Source organism: Rhamphochromis longiceps, linkage group LG1 (genome assembly GCF_057381845.1).
Source record: "Rhamphochromis longiceps isolate RC_006_pf linkage group LG1, R_longiceps_female_GT1.1, whole genome shotgun sequence".
In the NCBI taxonomy this organism is placed as follows: Eukaryota; Metazoa; Chordata; class Actinopteri; order Cichliformes; family Cichlidae; genus Rhamphochromis; species Rhamphochromis longiceps.
Window position 1 is genome coordinate 30033109 of NC_140557.1, and position 17829 is coordinate 30050937.

Genomic DNA, 17829 nt, shown 5'->3' on the forward strand with positions numbered 1-17829 from the left:
GATAATTAAGATTTGGATGTAAAAACAAGGCATTGACCCAAACTTAATATCCTTAATAGCCACTGCCCAAAAAACCCACGAAAAAAACCCAATGTGACCTAACTGGAAAGACAGAACAAAATGAGTCATCAATAAATAAATGACTCAGTTTGCTAACAGATCATGCAGATTTAGAGAAATTAACTTCAATATTAAACAACAAAGTGACAGTTTTTTTTTTTTTTAAAGAAAAGAGAGAGTCAGTTCCTCTTATCATACCCAACATGCAATTAGAAAAAATCACATGCTAAGACTGCCGATCACGAGTGGTACATACAACCCACCTTATGCACTTTGCTGTTTCACTGTACTGTTTCTGTTTGTTTCTATGTTCAATTTTCTTTAAATAAAAGCTGTTATCCCCAGTCAACCCTGCACGGAGAGGTTTAAGGCAGCATGAATGGGTCTGTGGCTGTCAGCTGACCTTTGGTCGTGACTCTGGGTTGAATTTTTGTCGGGCATCGCTCGTCTTCGGTGAACACGGCATCTTTGTTGGGGGATGGAAATTTCATTTGATCATATTGACATTTAAATGTTATTTAACCAAACGCACAGCAATGAGAGGGGAAGAGAGAAAGAAGGGGACGTGTGGGCGTTACAGTTTATTCTTCTCAATGATTTTATTTGGTGCTTTCATGGGGAACTCACCTGTGTGTAATGCAGAGCCTGAGGAAACCTATGAGTAGCGCTTGGGATTTTTGCTGCTTATCAAAATGTGCAAGCTTGCATCAAATGTGTCTGATTTGAATATTAATTTGGCAGATTTAAGATTTTTTCTTGTACATCAGCTCGTCTTCTGTTGGGAGGCAGTTTTTCCATAAAACATTTAATCCGAAGCTTCAAAGTGTGAAGTGATTAATGCCAATGCTGCAAGCTTCAAGTTTAACTCAGTATCAAGGTGTGGTCTGGCGACTTGAGTCTCGGTGTCGTCATGCGGGAAGGAAAATATTTATGGTGTTCTGTGTCACCTCAGGCAATGGAAAAAAAGCGAGCCTAAATTTGTCCTCCTGTGCAGGCTAAATTTGTAGCAGGCTATTTCAATCTCGCACCCAATCTTTTCTTAAGCCCAAGTGGAGTTAATCAGTGGTATCACAAATCTCTGAGTCTTTGATCAGCTCCTGGGAAATGTTGGTTTTTGAGCCGGTTGTGGCTTTTCAGCTGCTGTGTAGGTTTGGTCTAGTACACATGAGCAAAGTGTCGGTGTGTGGTAAATGGTAAATGGCCTGTATTTATATAGCGCTTTACTAGTCCCTAAGGACCCCAAAGCGCTTTACATATCCAGTCATCCACCCATTCACACACACATTCACACACTGGTGATGGCAAGCTACATTGTAGCCACAGCCACCCTGGGGCGCACTGACAGGGTGCATGTCATATGACGGTCATGCGGCTGAAGAGTGCATTTGAGGTTTGCATCAGCATGCTGTGCATAGCTCCTGATGTTGTGTGTGTGTGTGAGTGTGTGTTTGAGTTCCCATGCATTATTTCTCATCACATGCTAACTCTTTGTGTGCCAGTTCTGCGGTGTGCTTTTCCCGTCTTTGTGGTTGCCCTTTGCGTGTGTGCTCAATTGAACTGAAGTACTTTGCATGACAACTGAAATGAGTGTGTGTGTGTTTGTTTTCTAATTTCCTGTTTGCACCTGTTCTTACTTTCTCTTTTAGCATTGTGTGATTAAAATTAAGATAAAAGCACGCTGAGAAAAAAAAGACAATTACACGTAGACGTTTCACAGGAGGAAAACCACAGCTGCAGGTGAAAAGTTATGATGGCTGAATTACACTTTGTTCTGGTGTTGCATATGCGTGCTCATTGTTACACTGTCATGACACCTGGGACATCTGAATAGGATGAAAATGTGTAACTGTACATTTAAATGCTGAGCTTTACTGTGATGCAATTTATACCTAATGGCAGCCATAAATATGAGTGCTACAAATGTATGTAGCAGTGCCGAATGATTGAAAAATTTGGGGAAAAGTTGACTTCAGCTAGTCCCAAAGCTGGTTCTGTTTGGTTTAAATCCAAAAGAAGATTATTATAGTTCAAATAAAGGTGAAGAGACATTAATGAGCTTTAGGCTTTTAAGTGCCAAAAAGATATTAACATTATTTAAAATCCCTCACAGAACAAATGTTACACACTGGTCGAGACAAGCCTCGATGATGTCAACGCTTCCAGTAAGAATGGCGCGTCTCCTCTTGCATAATCATATGGAGACATTACATTGTGGATTTTTGTCATTGTGTTCTATACTTTAGTGGGCAATGGTGATTTTATTGTACTGTCCTGTAAAATAAACGCCTCCACTTTGAAATACAGCACTTCATTTAAAAAATTACTTTGATGCTTAGTTTGCATCCTTTTCAGGTCTAAATAATCCCAGATAGCTGGGCAAAATTAAAATTGCATCCTAGCTCAGGTCTCAGTAGGTGTACCTTTTTGTATAAAAGAAAACGGTGATTTTAATGAGTTTTGTGTCTTTATTCTGTTATTTCTTTGTTTTAGGGAAAGTCTGACAGCCCTGCTTGCCCACTTTTTAGCAGTCTGAAGTAAGAGCGAATCTAGAAACAGTTGAATATATTGTTTCTTTAAAAATCTTATTTATTGATTGCCAGCACTCTACTTCACCATCATGCTTCCTTCAATCGGTAGTTTTTGAGTAATCATTCTGACTCAGAACCTCTGCTTTGCTCTCACCTTGGGTAGAAAAATAAAAGCGCAGACGACAGAGCAAGACAAAAGGCAAGCGAGCTTTTATCAAGATGATGTGAAAACGCAGTTGACGTCAGTACTATCACCAAAATAGCAAATTCAAACATACGTGGAGCTGATAACTAGTACCGATTAGGAGTTTCTCAGTAACCAGAACTCACTGCCTGTCAAAGTCGGCAGTTTTCGAGGCCGGTGGCTCTCCTGACAGAACAGCCTATTTAGGGCAGCTCGGGCACTGACCACTTTCCAACACCTCATCAGACAGACCCCCGTGCTGCCTGTTTCCTTTCATAATAGCTCCGCTGCATTTACTGCAGCTCAGCAGCACCAACAGGTGTGTGAGCAAAGCGTGTACCATGTATGCTGCATGCAGGCATTAGAATATGCTATTTTCAGTTTAGAGCTGTGTTTTTAAACTGATGCTGCAGTGGAGTTAAAAAGCAGGAGGTGTTATTTCAGGTGTCCTGGATGTTAAAGTCCTGGTGGTTTTAAGTGTAAGATGACTGGCATTTGGATCTATTTCAAGGCTTGAAAGGCATGACGTTTTCATAGTTGAATCATCACTTCATAATCTGAGTAACCTTGAGTATATCTGTGGGGAGCGCTGTGTGCACATAAAGCTTGAGGGATGGTAACTACAACCTCCCAGGTGCATATTAGTGAAAAAAATGACTAAACTACTCCAAAACTGCAACAGTTAACAATGGTTACATGAAATGATTGAATAGTGCGAAGAGAAAAATCTTTTTTCAGTGTGAGTATTTGAACAAATTATTTCATGATCATTGTAAAACCATTAACTCATTTTTCTCATGTCTGCAAGATTTCAACAAATACTTTTGGAAGTCGTGAATCCAGTTGGTCGTTTTTGTGAAGTGTGTTCTGGAGGCCATGTAGAGCAATTTTGTGTGGAGGAAATTTCTTTCCTGTGAAAAGGTTTTAAAATAACCTAATATGGCAGGAAGTTGCATGATGAGGCGCTTTGAAATTGGCTTAATTCGATAAATTACTTGCTTTAAAAAATTAGGCGTATGGTTCATAAGTCATGTGCATGACCACACCTCCAACCTTGATCACCTAGAGTTCTTGAGGGACAGGCATGATGAAAAGAATCAGGAGGCAGTCTCCAGTCAGGGGCTCAATTTTAACATTTTTCACCGTAGAGGTTTAGGTGGATCGGCTCCAAAGGCAGAAGAAGATGATGATTAATGAGAAGAAATAAAATGAGTTTTATTTTACTTATTGCACCCAAAGAATGTTACTATCCATACCAAAAGGGAGAAGCTGCATCCTGAAATCTGTTACAAATATTGCAAAATAAACCCATATTCTAAAAATCACAAAAGAACAACAACATTTGAACATGTTTCCATGTCCCCAACAAAAGAGCTTAGCTGGGGTTTCAGCAGTGCAATATCAGCGTGGTGACCAGTAAATGTGAATCTGTTCAGCTAATGCGTCCATGTACCTCCAGCATGGCCACCCTCCTCCCTCCCGCCCCTCCCCGCTGTGTTTTTACTGGAGCTGTGGAGAATTTCATTCGGTTTGGAGGCTCAGCTGCTTTCTCTTCCCCATCCCCCATCATCCCTCTATCCATCATTCTCCACAGCTCTGGACACAGCAAATTATTACCCCCGCACAAACTGCTTTCCAGTCTGACAGGAATCTGCTGGGTGTCTGCAGGTATGAAAAGTCTAAAAAAGCTTTGAACGCAGTGTCCTCAGAAAGGCCTCTGATGGTATAAAAAAGTCTGCAATTAAATTAGCAAAAGTCGTGAGTATTTTCTCTCACAGGCATTGGCAGTAACGTTATTTGTAAAGTGTTTTTGTATGTGATTGCTGGCTGTCAGGAGACATTAGATAAATTAAATGTGGGACTGTGCTGCAGGAGGCGGTTAAATCCTTTTTGCAGAGTATTAGTCTGCGCATTAGATCTTTTAGAAGTGTTGCTACTAAATCAAATAAGTTCACTGGCTCATAATAGACCAGTTTAATCAAAATGAAACGAAGCATTTTTAATTTGTAAGAACATCCATTTCATGTCGCTTTAATTAAATAGCGCAGAATTTGGGACTGCAGAATGATAGAAAAATACTTAAATATGATATAATGATAAATAATTGTTACATCGCAGCTAAGAAAGCAATACAGGAATTAAATTTCATTGTGTGTAAACCCTGAAAAGGTCATGAAGTTCTTGTTCCCCCAGCCCTGAAGACCTATTGGGAGAGATGATGTCAGTGCGTTCTCTTTTTTATGTTTTAAGTCAAGCTCCGAGTGAACACTAAAGAGGTGTACGCAAAAACAAATCCTTTTAAAAGCCATTTATTGGTGCCCAATTTGCACAGCTCATCATCCACACTGAAATGATGAAACAGTGGGGTATGGCTGAATGCCATCTTGCTCCCCTTTGGTCAACAAAAACAAAACTGTACATCACAGGGAACATCAGCTCAGTTATTCTGCTGAGTCTCAGCTCATTAAACCTCCCTCCTATTCTCTGTGATCACTGGTACTGTCTCCAAAAACACAGAGACTCTCAATTTATTCTTATCTCTTTTTTTGTTGTTTTTTTCGGTTGTTAGGTTATGCGTTATATATATTTTTTTCTATTTAATGCGGGAAGCCTGGCTAGTCTGATGATTGGCATTTGATTTAACTATTCATCAGGATCCTGTCAGCCTTTTGCAATACTGGCCTCCATCTTTCAGGGCTCTCTGTAAAGCCAGTGGATATCCTGGACAAACCTTACCGTGCTTTGCTTGTCATTGGTTATGATTGTGGAAATCTAAGAAAAAAAACAAAGCAACAACAAAAAAACCTTGATTGATTGGCCAAGAGCAGTCAGATTGGAAGCAGACCACTGACAGAAAAGTCTACTTAAAATTTTGTCCTTTATTTGGCCTCGAATCCGCATGTTTATATACGTGGTTTATAGAGATTAGTTGGTCATTGGTGAGTCGGAAAGTATGCCTTCATCTGTGTGTTCTGTGATAAAAGAGGTTGAAAGGAGGTGTAGATCTAATTGAACTCTTTGTCCAGTTGTTTTCTCAAGTCCTGGGAACAGATCTCACGCTGGTCTGTGAGACCTGTTGCTCAGCACGCCTCTGTTAGGCACCTGAAAAATAAATCTGCGAGCTGAACCTTGATGTTTCAGTGTTTGTTCTCTGCCAGTGGAGTTAAACAGGCAGATTAATTTTCGCATGGTTCCATCTGTTCTTAAAATTCGTGGAATCTTCGACCGTGTTGACTTTTGGTGGAAAAGCAACATTTTTGAGGCTCCTTTGCTGACTGTGACGTTGTTTCTTCTGTAGGTAAAACAATAGATAGACAGCTCTAATGAAGGCAAAGAAGTGTGTGGAGACCAAGCAGTGAGGATCATGTTCACAATGTTTTCACTGGCAGAACCTCTTAATGTCCTCTGGAGCTGCAGACTTTGAATTTAAGTAAGGGACTCCATGGCACTGAGGTCAGGATTCTAAGACTTTAATCATAACAGATACTGGTGGCTGTACCTTAGGAGGTAGAGCGGGTCATCTACTTATCAGAAAGTTGGAGGTTCTGCAGTGTGCATGGCTAAGTCTTCTTGGGCAACATACTAAACCCCAAGTTGGTCTCCAGTGCCTTTATCAGAGTATGAACACGTGAATGTTGGATGGCACTCAGCTGTAGAAAGAAGTGCTTGTATGAACAGGGTGAATGAAGTGAGTGCTTTGATTGGTCAAGTAGAAAACCACTATGTAAGAACCAGTTGATTTACCATTTATGCTTTGGATCATTGTCCATATAAAAGCTGCTCCATTATCTCTTGATAATAGCTCGTTTAGAAACTGCTGTAATCATACTAACTTAGAAATTCATTCTGTACATTTAAAGGTTTATAGTACTCGTGCACAATTGTAAGAAAAAGAGCCTGACTTTGTTTTCCTACCGTCATGCTTCACTTTGCATCAGTCCAGTTTGGTTTGATTTTTGCACATGAACCGACAGATCCAGGGAGGCTCAAGTCAGATGTATCCAAAAATAACGCTTATCCAAAAGCTGCAAATTTAATCTTAGCTGCCTTCTGTGGGTTCTTCAGTGGTTTGCACCATGTCTCTATTGATTCTCTTTGAAAGATTATGAGTTGAATTGTACGAGTGATGGTCAGTGTAGGGCTGTGTGATATGACTAAAATCTCATATCCCGATATAAGACATCTATTGTCCCGATAACGATATAAATCACAAAAATGTTATATTTTCTGTAAATTCTGTGAATCTCTTGCAGCTCAACTTGAGTGAAGTGTTTCCAGCTCGGCGTCGTGTACCTGGAGTCGAGTGTTTTAACCGACGCATAAAACGATATATCTTTAGACATAAGTTGTAACGGACGCCGTTTTCTTTGTGAGTATTTATTACGCAGCGTGCTGCGGGGAAAAGCCTGTTCTAACGTTTGAGTCTAAGGTTTATTTTTTAGGACCTGACGGCTCTTTTTTTTTTTGCTTCTGATCCGTAAATACGCTGCATACTCTTTCACTTTTTCACAGTTTATTTTGAAAAGTCTCAACAGGATCTTGAGCTTTATTGTGAAAGGTTTATGTGGAACATAAACAAGCGGACACGCGATGGTTTTACCGTCGTTGTTGCTAACGACAACGCATAAAAACAGTCGCTAGTGTGGTTATATTAAATATAAGAGAAAGAGAGAACTTTAAGAAATTAATATAGCCACTACAGTGACCATCAAAACGATGAAAAAATATTGCCGCGAACAGTTTATTTTGTGACATCACAAAACAAACGATAGCGTAAAATGAAACGATAGATGTTTTTATATCATCATCCGATATATATTGTTATATCGAACAGCCCTAGGTCAGCGGACTCTGAAAAGATTTTTAATGCTGTTTCTTGCTAACTCACCTGAAGGAATTTCATCATCCTAGGTTATTGTGAGATTCAGTTTTAACACCATGTTTTGAGCAGACAGATTTAGAGGCTTTTCTGTTTGATTTTTATTGTATTGTTTGTTTATATAAGCAAGAGGTTGTTGCAATAACAACACACCACAGTACGCTAAACCCGAGTTCATCTGCAAGGTCCATCCATAAATAGATATTAAAATACATAAAACCCAGCAACATGAGTTGGTCACAATAAATACATAGACTAAAATCACAAAGCAGTACAAGGTTGACTGGTTAACAACCTCCTGGCGACCTCCTTGTGTTTCCCAACCATTTGGCAAGTGGTTGCATGAGGTTGCTGGCTATTGCTAACCAAAAGTCCCAAAGAGGGGGCTGGACCACAGCCCTCTATGAGATTTGCTTCAGTCACCAGCAGACTGCCACAGTCGTCTGTGGCTTGCTTGGAAGATGTTGACTTCTTTGCAAACACTTGCTACATCTCACGGAGTAAAATCTGAAAAGGGCTTCACAAACCGGAAGAGTGTTTGCCTTCAAAGTAAATCAGCATGTTTTAAAAGGCACATCTTTTTTTGAAGGCAACTGTATTTGTTTCCGCTCTACGTCAGATTTCTTGCAGGTTCTCTACCCTTCAGCCAGTATTTGCATTCACGTTGGTGTCTTCCGTGCAAACTACCAGACTGCCAGTCTGCTTGTGACCTGAGCAATCTCACAAAGGTTTTCAGTGCACAACCAACGCGGCCAATTTCCCCCACTAACTCACAGCCGGTTGCTAAATGGTTGAGGAAAACTGGACTTGTGTTGCTGGAGCCTTAGACGAGAAGCAGCAGACCATTTATGACTACACGGCATGGTTTACATTTAAAGGACCCCGATCAGGATCCGGTTCGAGCTCTGCAGGTAAAAAGATCATCTACATAGGTAAAATCTGGTTTTCCAAATTTAATAACTTAAGTATACACATCTTACAGCTCCCACTGGATGCTGCATGTTGTTCAGTGCAAAGTGGAAACATGAGTTCACAGGGGAGTCTGATTATGTAACCAATTATGAGCGAGCTCAAGATTAGCAAATTTAATAAAACAATCAAAATCTTATTTCTTTACTTCAGTTCAAAACTGTGCACTTCAATTCCAGCATGCTTTGCTGAAAATGCCACAGACTGGTAAATGAAACGTCTCTGCTCTGGTCACCAGTGTGTGTGTGTGTGCGTGTGTTTGTGTGTTTTTGTGTGTGTAAGAACTCCCCTGTCACCACTAGCTACTCTCTTTGTGTTGTATCCTCTCTCCGTCTGTTGCTCTCCTTTCTTTGTTGCAGCTTCCTTTCGCACCTACATGTCAAGTTGTTTCACCGAAATAAGACAATGGAGCACATTCTCCCACAAACGAGCTTTGTTTAACCGGCGGCTTTTCGCCGCAGCCGAAGCAGCGACGACGCACGGCTGAACGACGCATTTCAGACTTATTCTGACTAATAAAGTGAGAATGTTTTTCTGCTTTCATGTCGTCAGGAGAGCAGCAAGCAACATATGTCACACTGGTTGTTAATGTTGTGACACTAAATGTCAAAATACCTCTTTGATATCACTTTAAAGCAGTACATTGTTTTTCTGAGGCTTTGATCTGGGTCATGAATAAAGCAGGCACAGGTTAGCTGTTTCGTCAGGCCACTGCTTCTCTGTGAAGTGTGTGTGTGTGTGTGTGTGTGTGTGTGTGTGTGTGTGTGCATTAGAGTTTTTCACAAATTAACAGGCAAATAATGCTTTGTTTATAGCTGTCTGTAATATCCTAACAGGGTAGTCCTCGAAGGATTAATCTATTTTCATTCATCAGCTGTCGAATACAAACCTTATCTTCAACTATTTAAAGGCGTTTTTCCAGCAAAAGCACCCAACATTCGACGATTCCACCCTTTGAAATATTTTAAAAGTCCAGTTCAGCACTATGAACCTATTCTAGGTTCCAGATACATCACATTTAAACAACATAAGTTGACCCAAACTTCTTTAGTGCAGTAGTCCCCAACCTTTTTTGCGCCACAAACTGGTTTAACCAATATTTTCACGGACCGGCTGTCAAGGTGTCGTGGATAAATACAACAAAATAAAGTGATACGACCAAGACAAAAACTGTGGTATTTTGTAATTATATTAATAAACGTAAATTCACTGTGTAACTGTGTATCTCTATTAGCAGCGTCCTCCTGAAATGCGCCAACAATGCTGAGAGTAACATCCTCCTCTCTTCCCTTTTATGCTCTCTGGTCGCTATGGTAACGCGTAAATATTTCTTTCAAAATAAGACACACAACTGCAACACGGGAAAAGACACAGGAAAACCGAGTTAACGATAAAGACCCTGAAAACCATGAATTTCACACCCGAACCTCAACTGCTTTAGAGACAGGCGCGTTTATATTCAACATCTCCAAAAAAAAAAAAAGGAAAATGTTCTAAAATACACGAAAAGCTGAACGGTGTGTTTTATCGTATTAACGAATTATTGTTGAAAATCTGAGTGATTTAGTGCTCATTAAATGTTAAAAGTATTGGTATCGGCAGTACTGGCCCTGTATTTATTGGTATCAATTCAGCACCAAATTTTGCAGTATTGTACGGCACTATCTGTAAGAGTCACAAAATTAGAGTTTCACCTGAAGAAAAAACACACAGACACACAGATTTTTTGATGTTACTCTTTGAGCTGTTCTCCTTCTGCTTGAAACTCCGCTTGGTTTAGCTTTGCTTGTGTGAGAAGAACACAAGGCTCCTTCAGATTAGAGCCATAAGCTGATGCAGTAGATTTTTTTTTTTTTTTTAATTTAGTAGATTTGCAGGTAAAAAAGAAAAAAGAAAAGTCTTATAAATCACTCGCAAATGCCGATCATCTGTTGTTGACCCAAAGAGATGGAGCCCGATGGAGGCCACCTGTCCTGGAAGAAGAGTGATTGACAGAGGGAAGAGAGTGAGGGCTGTGATCTGTTCATCTGTCGCTCCTCCAACACCTCCACAGCCAGTGTTTTCTCTCCTCTGTTTGTTCTCTTTCTCTCTGTCTCTCTCTCTTTCCCTCTCACTCTCTTTTGGGAGCTAGAGGAATGCTACACATCCGCAGTGTGTTGGAAGTTTGTGTGTGTGTGTCAGTTTATGTTAGGTGATGTTTGTTCTTGTCCGTATTTGCCTGTCTTTTGTGTGTGTTTGCGTTGAAGTGAGAGAGGGTGGAGGCGGGGCTTAGTGGCGGTAGGGGGCTTAGCATGTGGGTATGAAATAGTGGGAGGCCGGTGTCCTTTTTTTCCACCTCCCCCCTCCCCCCACTTGTCGTGCACATGCATATTTCATTGAAGTGGTCGTTTGTGTCGCCAGCAGGAGAGCTGCTGGATCGAACCAATAAACTGTGGGTCTCCCGATATCTGTCTGTCTCAGGATACTGAAAGAAATGATACTGGATTAAAATCCAAATGGTTGTTCCTGGATTTTTTTTGTGTGTTTTTTTTTTTTGTTTTTTTTAAAGACATCTAGATTTTGAAAAATCCATCAAGAGACAGCTGCTGGCTGTGTGCTGCACCTGTGATAGAGCTTTCTGCTGTAGTAGCTGTCTGTCTTTGACTGATGTGTTTTTATAACTGCAGTGCACTTCAGACCAGAGGCATCAGAATTACATTCACATATGGTCGTCTGCCTTCTGTTTTCTGCCTTGACTCTGTGCAGCAACAAAGGACAGATCTATATTCTGACTGGTAAAATTTGTTTGCACGCCTTATTTACACGGTGGGGACTCACCTTTTATTTTGGGGAACAAAAAGAAAGTCCCCGTAACGTAAATCATCCGATTTAGGGTGCAGACCTGCTGTGTGGTTAGCGTTAGGCAAGCAGTGGTTAGAGTTAAGGGAAGAAAGAAACGAACGTAAATCAGTGCTCGCGAAACACAAATGAACGCGGATGTGCATGGTTATGCATATGTGGCAGCTGTACACAAGATGCAGTGTTTGGTCTGTAAACAGCAGCCTGTGCTCTGTCACTTTGGAGCCCAGGTTGTGTAAAATGGTTTCCTTTTCCTGCAGGCACTAAACAACCCCCATAAACTGGGTCATCGCAAAACACTAACTTTTAAGAACCTTGTGACAGTCAACTTCAATTCACTTGTAACAAAATTGATAATCAGTTTGTTGTTTCAGTAAATTCCTAATCAGGATTCGCTCAAAGTTCTAATTCAGTAGTTTTAAATCTAAATATTTGGTAACTTCTGGCACTACGTGAAATGCACTAACCAACCACTTCATTAAGTACACCTTCCTTGTACCAGAATCAACAAGGTGCTGGAAACAGAGATTTGGCTGCATATTGAGATGACAGCATCACACAGTTGCTGCAGATTTGCCAGCTTCCAAATGCTTCCATGTGACTCGCTGATTAGACATTGAGATTAAAGAGCAGTTGAGCAGGTATACCTAATAAAGTGGCTGGATATGTGTTTGTTTAAATTACAAACAACATTAAAAGACATACTGGTGCATTTTTTTAATATACTAACTGACATATTACAGGCCAAATACATTATCGAGTAGTATAAATATTGATGTAGTTGTTCATAGATATCCGGCATAGTGCTTATTCAAAAAGTTTCTGCACACCTGAAAGGGGGAAAAAAAGGCAAACCATATCCGATTTGTCATTAGTCTCTGCTCCACTTCTAGTTCTTTTGCTATTTTTAGATTTTTAGCTTCCTGGAAGTGCTGCTGCCCAGTTTCGTGGAAATCAAGTTCAATTTTTACTTTTGGAAAGAGGACAAAAGCAAAAAGCAAACCTGGCGAGCAGGGCAGATGGTGAGCAGCGATTGCATTGTTTTGGGCAACAAAACTGTGCCACCACTGAGATCATTTGCAGCAGATTCAATTCACTTTTATTCATATAGTGCCAGATGACAACAGCAGTCACCTCAAGTAGATGCTGTCCCTCAGACATCTATGGACGTTACAGCAGAACTGCAGCCTTGAATTCCTGACACTGAGGGACAAATTAACAAAGGATCTGAACTGATGTCTACCTTGAGGGCTTTGAGTTAGTGGGTCATAGGTTGAAGTCCAGCTCTCATTAGCTGCTGCTGCTTTTATACTAGAAAGGATTTGATTTAGACGAAGATTTTGCACAACACAACTCCTGACTTGTTTTGCCTCTCATTTTATCAGAAATGTTTGTTTGGTTTCAAATAGTGTCATCCTGCTGTTTGAAGTAGAAATTAGATTTGCTGCCTTTTGCAGGCTCTGAAACCTTCGTGTGCAATAGTGGAAGAAGATTTACTGTAAACTGTCACACTTCAGGGGTTTCAGTTCCGTTCAAAACTCCCGTTAATATAGCGCGTCTGTTTTAATTACGCACTACAGTCCTGTGGTCGAATGAGAGCCAGAGGTTGCTTTCACACCTGGGCCACCCCGTGCTAAAAACGAAGTGAGATTAACATGTACATAATATTCAAGAGCAATCCGATTTCACTTCTTTCACCTTCAACATTCACGCCACGACTTTGGCAGCGTTCTGGTCAAGTCGGGAAGGATTGCACGGAGGAAGCGAAACAAAAATTTTCTAGGTACGGGGCAGTTCCCCTCCTGATGATTGCGAAATGCAATTAGCAGATTTTATTAATGGAATTTACTTTGTTGTTGAAACATGTCTCCGAATCCTCCTGATGGACTACTGTGGAGGAGATAAATTAGATTGTGTGGGTTAGGTGGAAGGACAGAAAATCTATTTCCGCAGTACAAATTGAGGTTTGTTGTTTGTTTTTCATATGTAAAAAGTCCCCTCTGTGGTTAGGTTTTAAAAGTAGCCTAAAGTGATCATGTATGACATTTTAAATGTCTATTAAATGTGGAACCATGGGGTAAGTTTGCATCGATATATATGCATCAGTATAAAAAGCTCATTTAAATCTTGTATATTGAAGTGTCAAAACCTTTGCAGACGCATGCAGATTCTGTACATAAAACTAAAAATGACTCTGTGTGCGTGTGTGTGTGGATTACTTTAATCAAAGCTGACAGACTGGGCACCAGCAGATCTGTGCGCTTTGTCATTTAAGGGGTGTGTGTTTGTGCATTTTTAGCTCCTCTGTCATTAAAGGAGATGAAGGGAGGAAGTTTATCCAAGGCACTCTTAGTGTACCCTGTAGGTGTGCGTGTCTTTAAGGATTGTGCTACGATTGTGCTATATGGTTTCCTCATGTATAATGGATGCTGCTTAATGAGCTGATGTTTCATTTAAACGTCTTCATCCGCCCACTCCTTATCTTTAGATTAAAGAGCACGCGCTCAGCTCTTTTGCCCCGATCATTGTTTGCTCTTAACAATCTGACAAAGTCTTGCTTTCGTGTGAAGGAGCCGAAGCCTCAAACACACAAAGACTGAAGTGACTGAGGTTCCTCCAAAGCTTACTGGTTGTCACATCGAGGAAGTTGTTGCTAGTTGCAGATACTTAAGATGGATTTATCTCAGGTTATGGATGTACTCGTTACACTTGCTGAGAGTTTAAGTTAAAGCCCGTGGATTTATAAGGCAGTGAGAATCTTATTCAGTATTTGTACAGTCGGTTTTGCTAGATGACGAACTGCTAGTGCTGCTGGCTCTGAAGCTAAACTGAATGGCACTTTTTCCCCCATGCTTTCCTGCACCTACTCCATCCCACTACCCCCTGGGAGGTACAGCCTCAGTCTCACATTGTGAGCTAGTAAAAGACTCCTTTGTTGGTTAATGCTTATATTTCTCTTTTATTAAAAAAAATGGACAGTACAGTGCACTGCTTCCCAGGGTGAGTGTTTTCTGCAGCGCTTGGACAGGTGCTGTTCTCATGCACAGGTTAGAAATTAAGCTGCTCTGACTTATTGTATGCACCTCAGTGCCAGGAGGGAAACTGTATGGTGTGTGTGTGTGTGTGTTCTTTCTAAACATCTGTGAGGCAAAGTGTTAGCTGTGCTAAGCTACAGTACATCAGCGTGCAGACTCAGCTCAAATTTGGATCTGTATTAAAAAAAATGTAAACACGTAGAAATATAAATCAGCCAGAAGTCTTCGTCCGCAGCAGCTTCCTCGTCCGCCTCTCTCCGTGGGCAGTCCCGAGCGATCCAAGGCAAAATGAGAGTAACACTGCTCTCATGTTAAAAACAGTCCCCAACTCCAGCACCGGACACAGTAACAACTCTGCTGCTGTGGGAATGCGTCACTGTTAAACTGGCAGAGGGTTTATTTAGATATCCTCTTCTCTGTGGAGATTTTTTTGTTTTGTTTTTAAGTTAAGTAATCATGAGACAACAAACTGTGATCTAGGCAATTCAATTTAAGGTTAGGCTTCTCCCTTATTTCCCAAGGGGTCGCCTCAGCGGATAGATCCAGATATTTGATTTGGCAGTTGCCTTTCCCGACAGAATCCATCCATTTATCCTGGCTTGGGTCGAGCACAAGGATTAGACCGGCTTGTAAGCCTCTAAGGCTGGGTTTGTGTCTCCTCACAGCCTCAAACCGGGATCTTTTTTATGTAAGGCAACCGTGTTAGCGAGAGTCCAGTCAGTTAAGCTGAATTCAAAGGGTCGATGGAGCGTTTGACGCTAAATGCTGCACAGCAGCTCAGTTTTTGTTACTTTTTGTAAAGCCACAGGCAAAAAATGACAACATGCTTTAACTACTTACTTTAGATATTTGGTATTGAAACTTGAAAGTTGATTGCTCATCGTCTTTCTCACCCCTTCCTCCACCACAGCAAATGGTGATGAGCCTGCGGGTGTCGGAGCTCCAGGTGCTGCTGGGCTACGCCGGGCGCAACAAGCACGGACGCAAGCACGAGCTGCTGACCAAGGCGCTGCATCTGCTGAAAGCCGGCTGCAGCCCCGCCGTGCACATGAAGATCAAAGAGCTCTACCGAAGACGTTTCCCGGCCAAAATGGTCTCTCACTCAGAGCTGGCCTTGCCTGGGCCGCACCACCCGGCCACAGCTGGAGTGGTCGGGGGAGGGGGCGCGGCGCTGCCTGCTGGCCTGACGCAGCTGGCTTACGAGGGTCACGCCGGTCACGGTGGAGCCCCATCGCCCGCTGCGTTACTGCCGCTCTCGCTACTCGGTCCTGGGAAACACGAGCTGACCGGGCTGACGCACCACCTGGCCTCCTCAGCGACACTGCATCCGGTGCATCCAGATGTTAAGCTCCAGAGGCTGCCCTTCTACGACATGCTGGACGAACTCATCAAGCCCACGAGTCTAGGTGAGGACATGTGTACGTGTGGCTTTTGTGTGACACGTGACTGCAACATGAATCAAATAATACGTTTTGTGTTAATTTTCTATATGTTTTTATTTTTGTATCAGCTGACAATATGAAAGCAAACCTTTTAGAATCTACAGGAGCAGTTTATCTTTCTGGCCCTCCGCTTTACTGTTTTGGCTCAAACACTCAGGCATCTGTTTTCAACAAACAAAGCCATATAAATCCACTGTACACAGGCGGCTCAGCTCTAAATGGTAAATGGTAAATGGCCTGTATTTATATAGCGCTTTACTAGTCCCTAAGGACCCCAAAGCGCTTTACATATCCAGTCATCCACCCATTCACACACTGGTGATGGCAAGCTACATTGTAGCCACAGCCACCCTGGGGCGCACTGACAGAGGCGAGGCTGCCGGACACTGGCGCCACCGGGCCCTCTGACCACCACCAGTAGGCAACGGGTGAAGCGTCTTGCCCAAGGACACAACGACCGAGACTGTCCAAGCCGGGGCTCGAACCGGCAACCTTCTGATTACAAGGCGAACGTCCAACTCTTGAGCCACGATCGCTCTAAATAACAGGCAAACCAAACTGGTAACTAGCTGGGGAGATGGTAAAGCATTCAGCAGCCCAGTGAACCAGTTACTACTCTCAGTAGCTGGTAGAGACCACAGAAAGCTTATGGAAGATGAACATAGCCACTATTTACGTCATTAGTTTATGGGGTCATGGGTTGAGCATTTTGGCTGAAATCCTCCTTTGTGGGTGGATCCAGCTGACAAATCAAATGTGGTATACAAATAAAGTTGTATTGTAAATCACGGTCAAAGCACGGCCATACAATAGTGAAAATCATACCCTGCTTTATTAAATTTACAAAGTGAGCTTGAATTAAGCTGCTGCTGAATTAAGACTTAAAAACCAGCGACTGACGATGAACTCATCAGGCTCCAGAGTTCATCCATGGTGTACAGCATGATTTAGCAGTGTTAATTTCATTGATCAATAGCTTTTAATCATAGGTTTCATGGACAACTTTCCTTTTTGTGACAAAAACAAGATAACAACTAGATAAAACTAAGCACGAAGATAAAAACATACGATGAAATGTATTGATGTCTTTGTCAACAAAGAAAAACAACTTCTCCTCCGGGGGGAAGTTGTTTGGAAAGGCAGGACCAGTTTAGAAATGATCCAATCACACTTGATGTCAAGGAAAATAAGACACTGTAAACCATGTGGAGCAAACAAAGACCACAGGTTTAATGCACTTCCTCACATACCTTTTTAGACCTGGAGGCCACACCCATCTTTGATATACAGTCCATAATCGAGACCACAAGTAAAGCACCTATTTGCTGAGAGGTTTGCCATGGAGTCTTAAATGTTGATGATACTATATAGTTGAAAACACTGTGACTGGTGACTAACACGAGATAAAAAAAGAAGAATAGATGCACACACATTCACTGGCCACCTGCCCAGTACAGGGTTGGAGCTCCTTTTGCCTTCAGAACTGCCTCAATGCATAGAATTACTGCCATGTGATCGGCTGGTGGGATATTTGAGTTTACAAGCATTTAAATGGGCATACCTGATGATAAAATATGTGTTGAATGTGTGCGGCTGTATAAATGTCAGTCCAGTTCTCTTTATTATTATTATTATATTGTCACATAGGCCACTCTGTTGGAATTTGTGTCAGGTGGCTCGAGCGACGCTGCCACATTATGAATTGCACTTTTATTCATTTTGTACATTTATATTTCTAACTGTAGCACTAATGTGGATATAAACAATCAACACCGCAGCGCTGTATGTCGGCCGCACCGTGTTTGCTCAGCCGAGCCGTCGCTCTGTTGCACTGCTGTGAAAACGGTCCTGCACACGGCGCGCTTCACACCGTCACATCTCGGGCTTCCTAACA

General features: G+C 41.7%; 1 protein-coding gene across 3 annotated transcripts in view; it reads left to right on the top strand.

The window, feature by feature from the left end:
- Positions 1 to 17829, top strand: part of LOC146678970 (E3 SUMO-protein ligase PIAS1-like) — a 57664-nt gene that overhangs the window by 10368 nt on the left and 29467 nt on the right. Inside the window, exons 1-2 of one of the 3 annotated variants that reach the window (XM_085405411.1) lie at positions 4420 to 4440; positions 15404 to 15899. In XM_085405411.1, coding sequence (XP_085261537.1) covers positions 15407 to 15899 — 493 coding nt within the window. In that variant the 5' untranslated portion in view covers positions 4420 to 4440; positions 15404 to 15406. Of the gene's footprint in view, positions 1 to 4419; positions 4441 to 8110; positions 8563 to 15403; positions 15900 to 17829 lie in introns of those variants that run through there. The other 2 variants (XM_085405395.1, XM_085405402.1) reach the window with 2 other exon arrangements.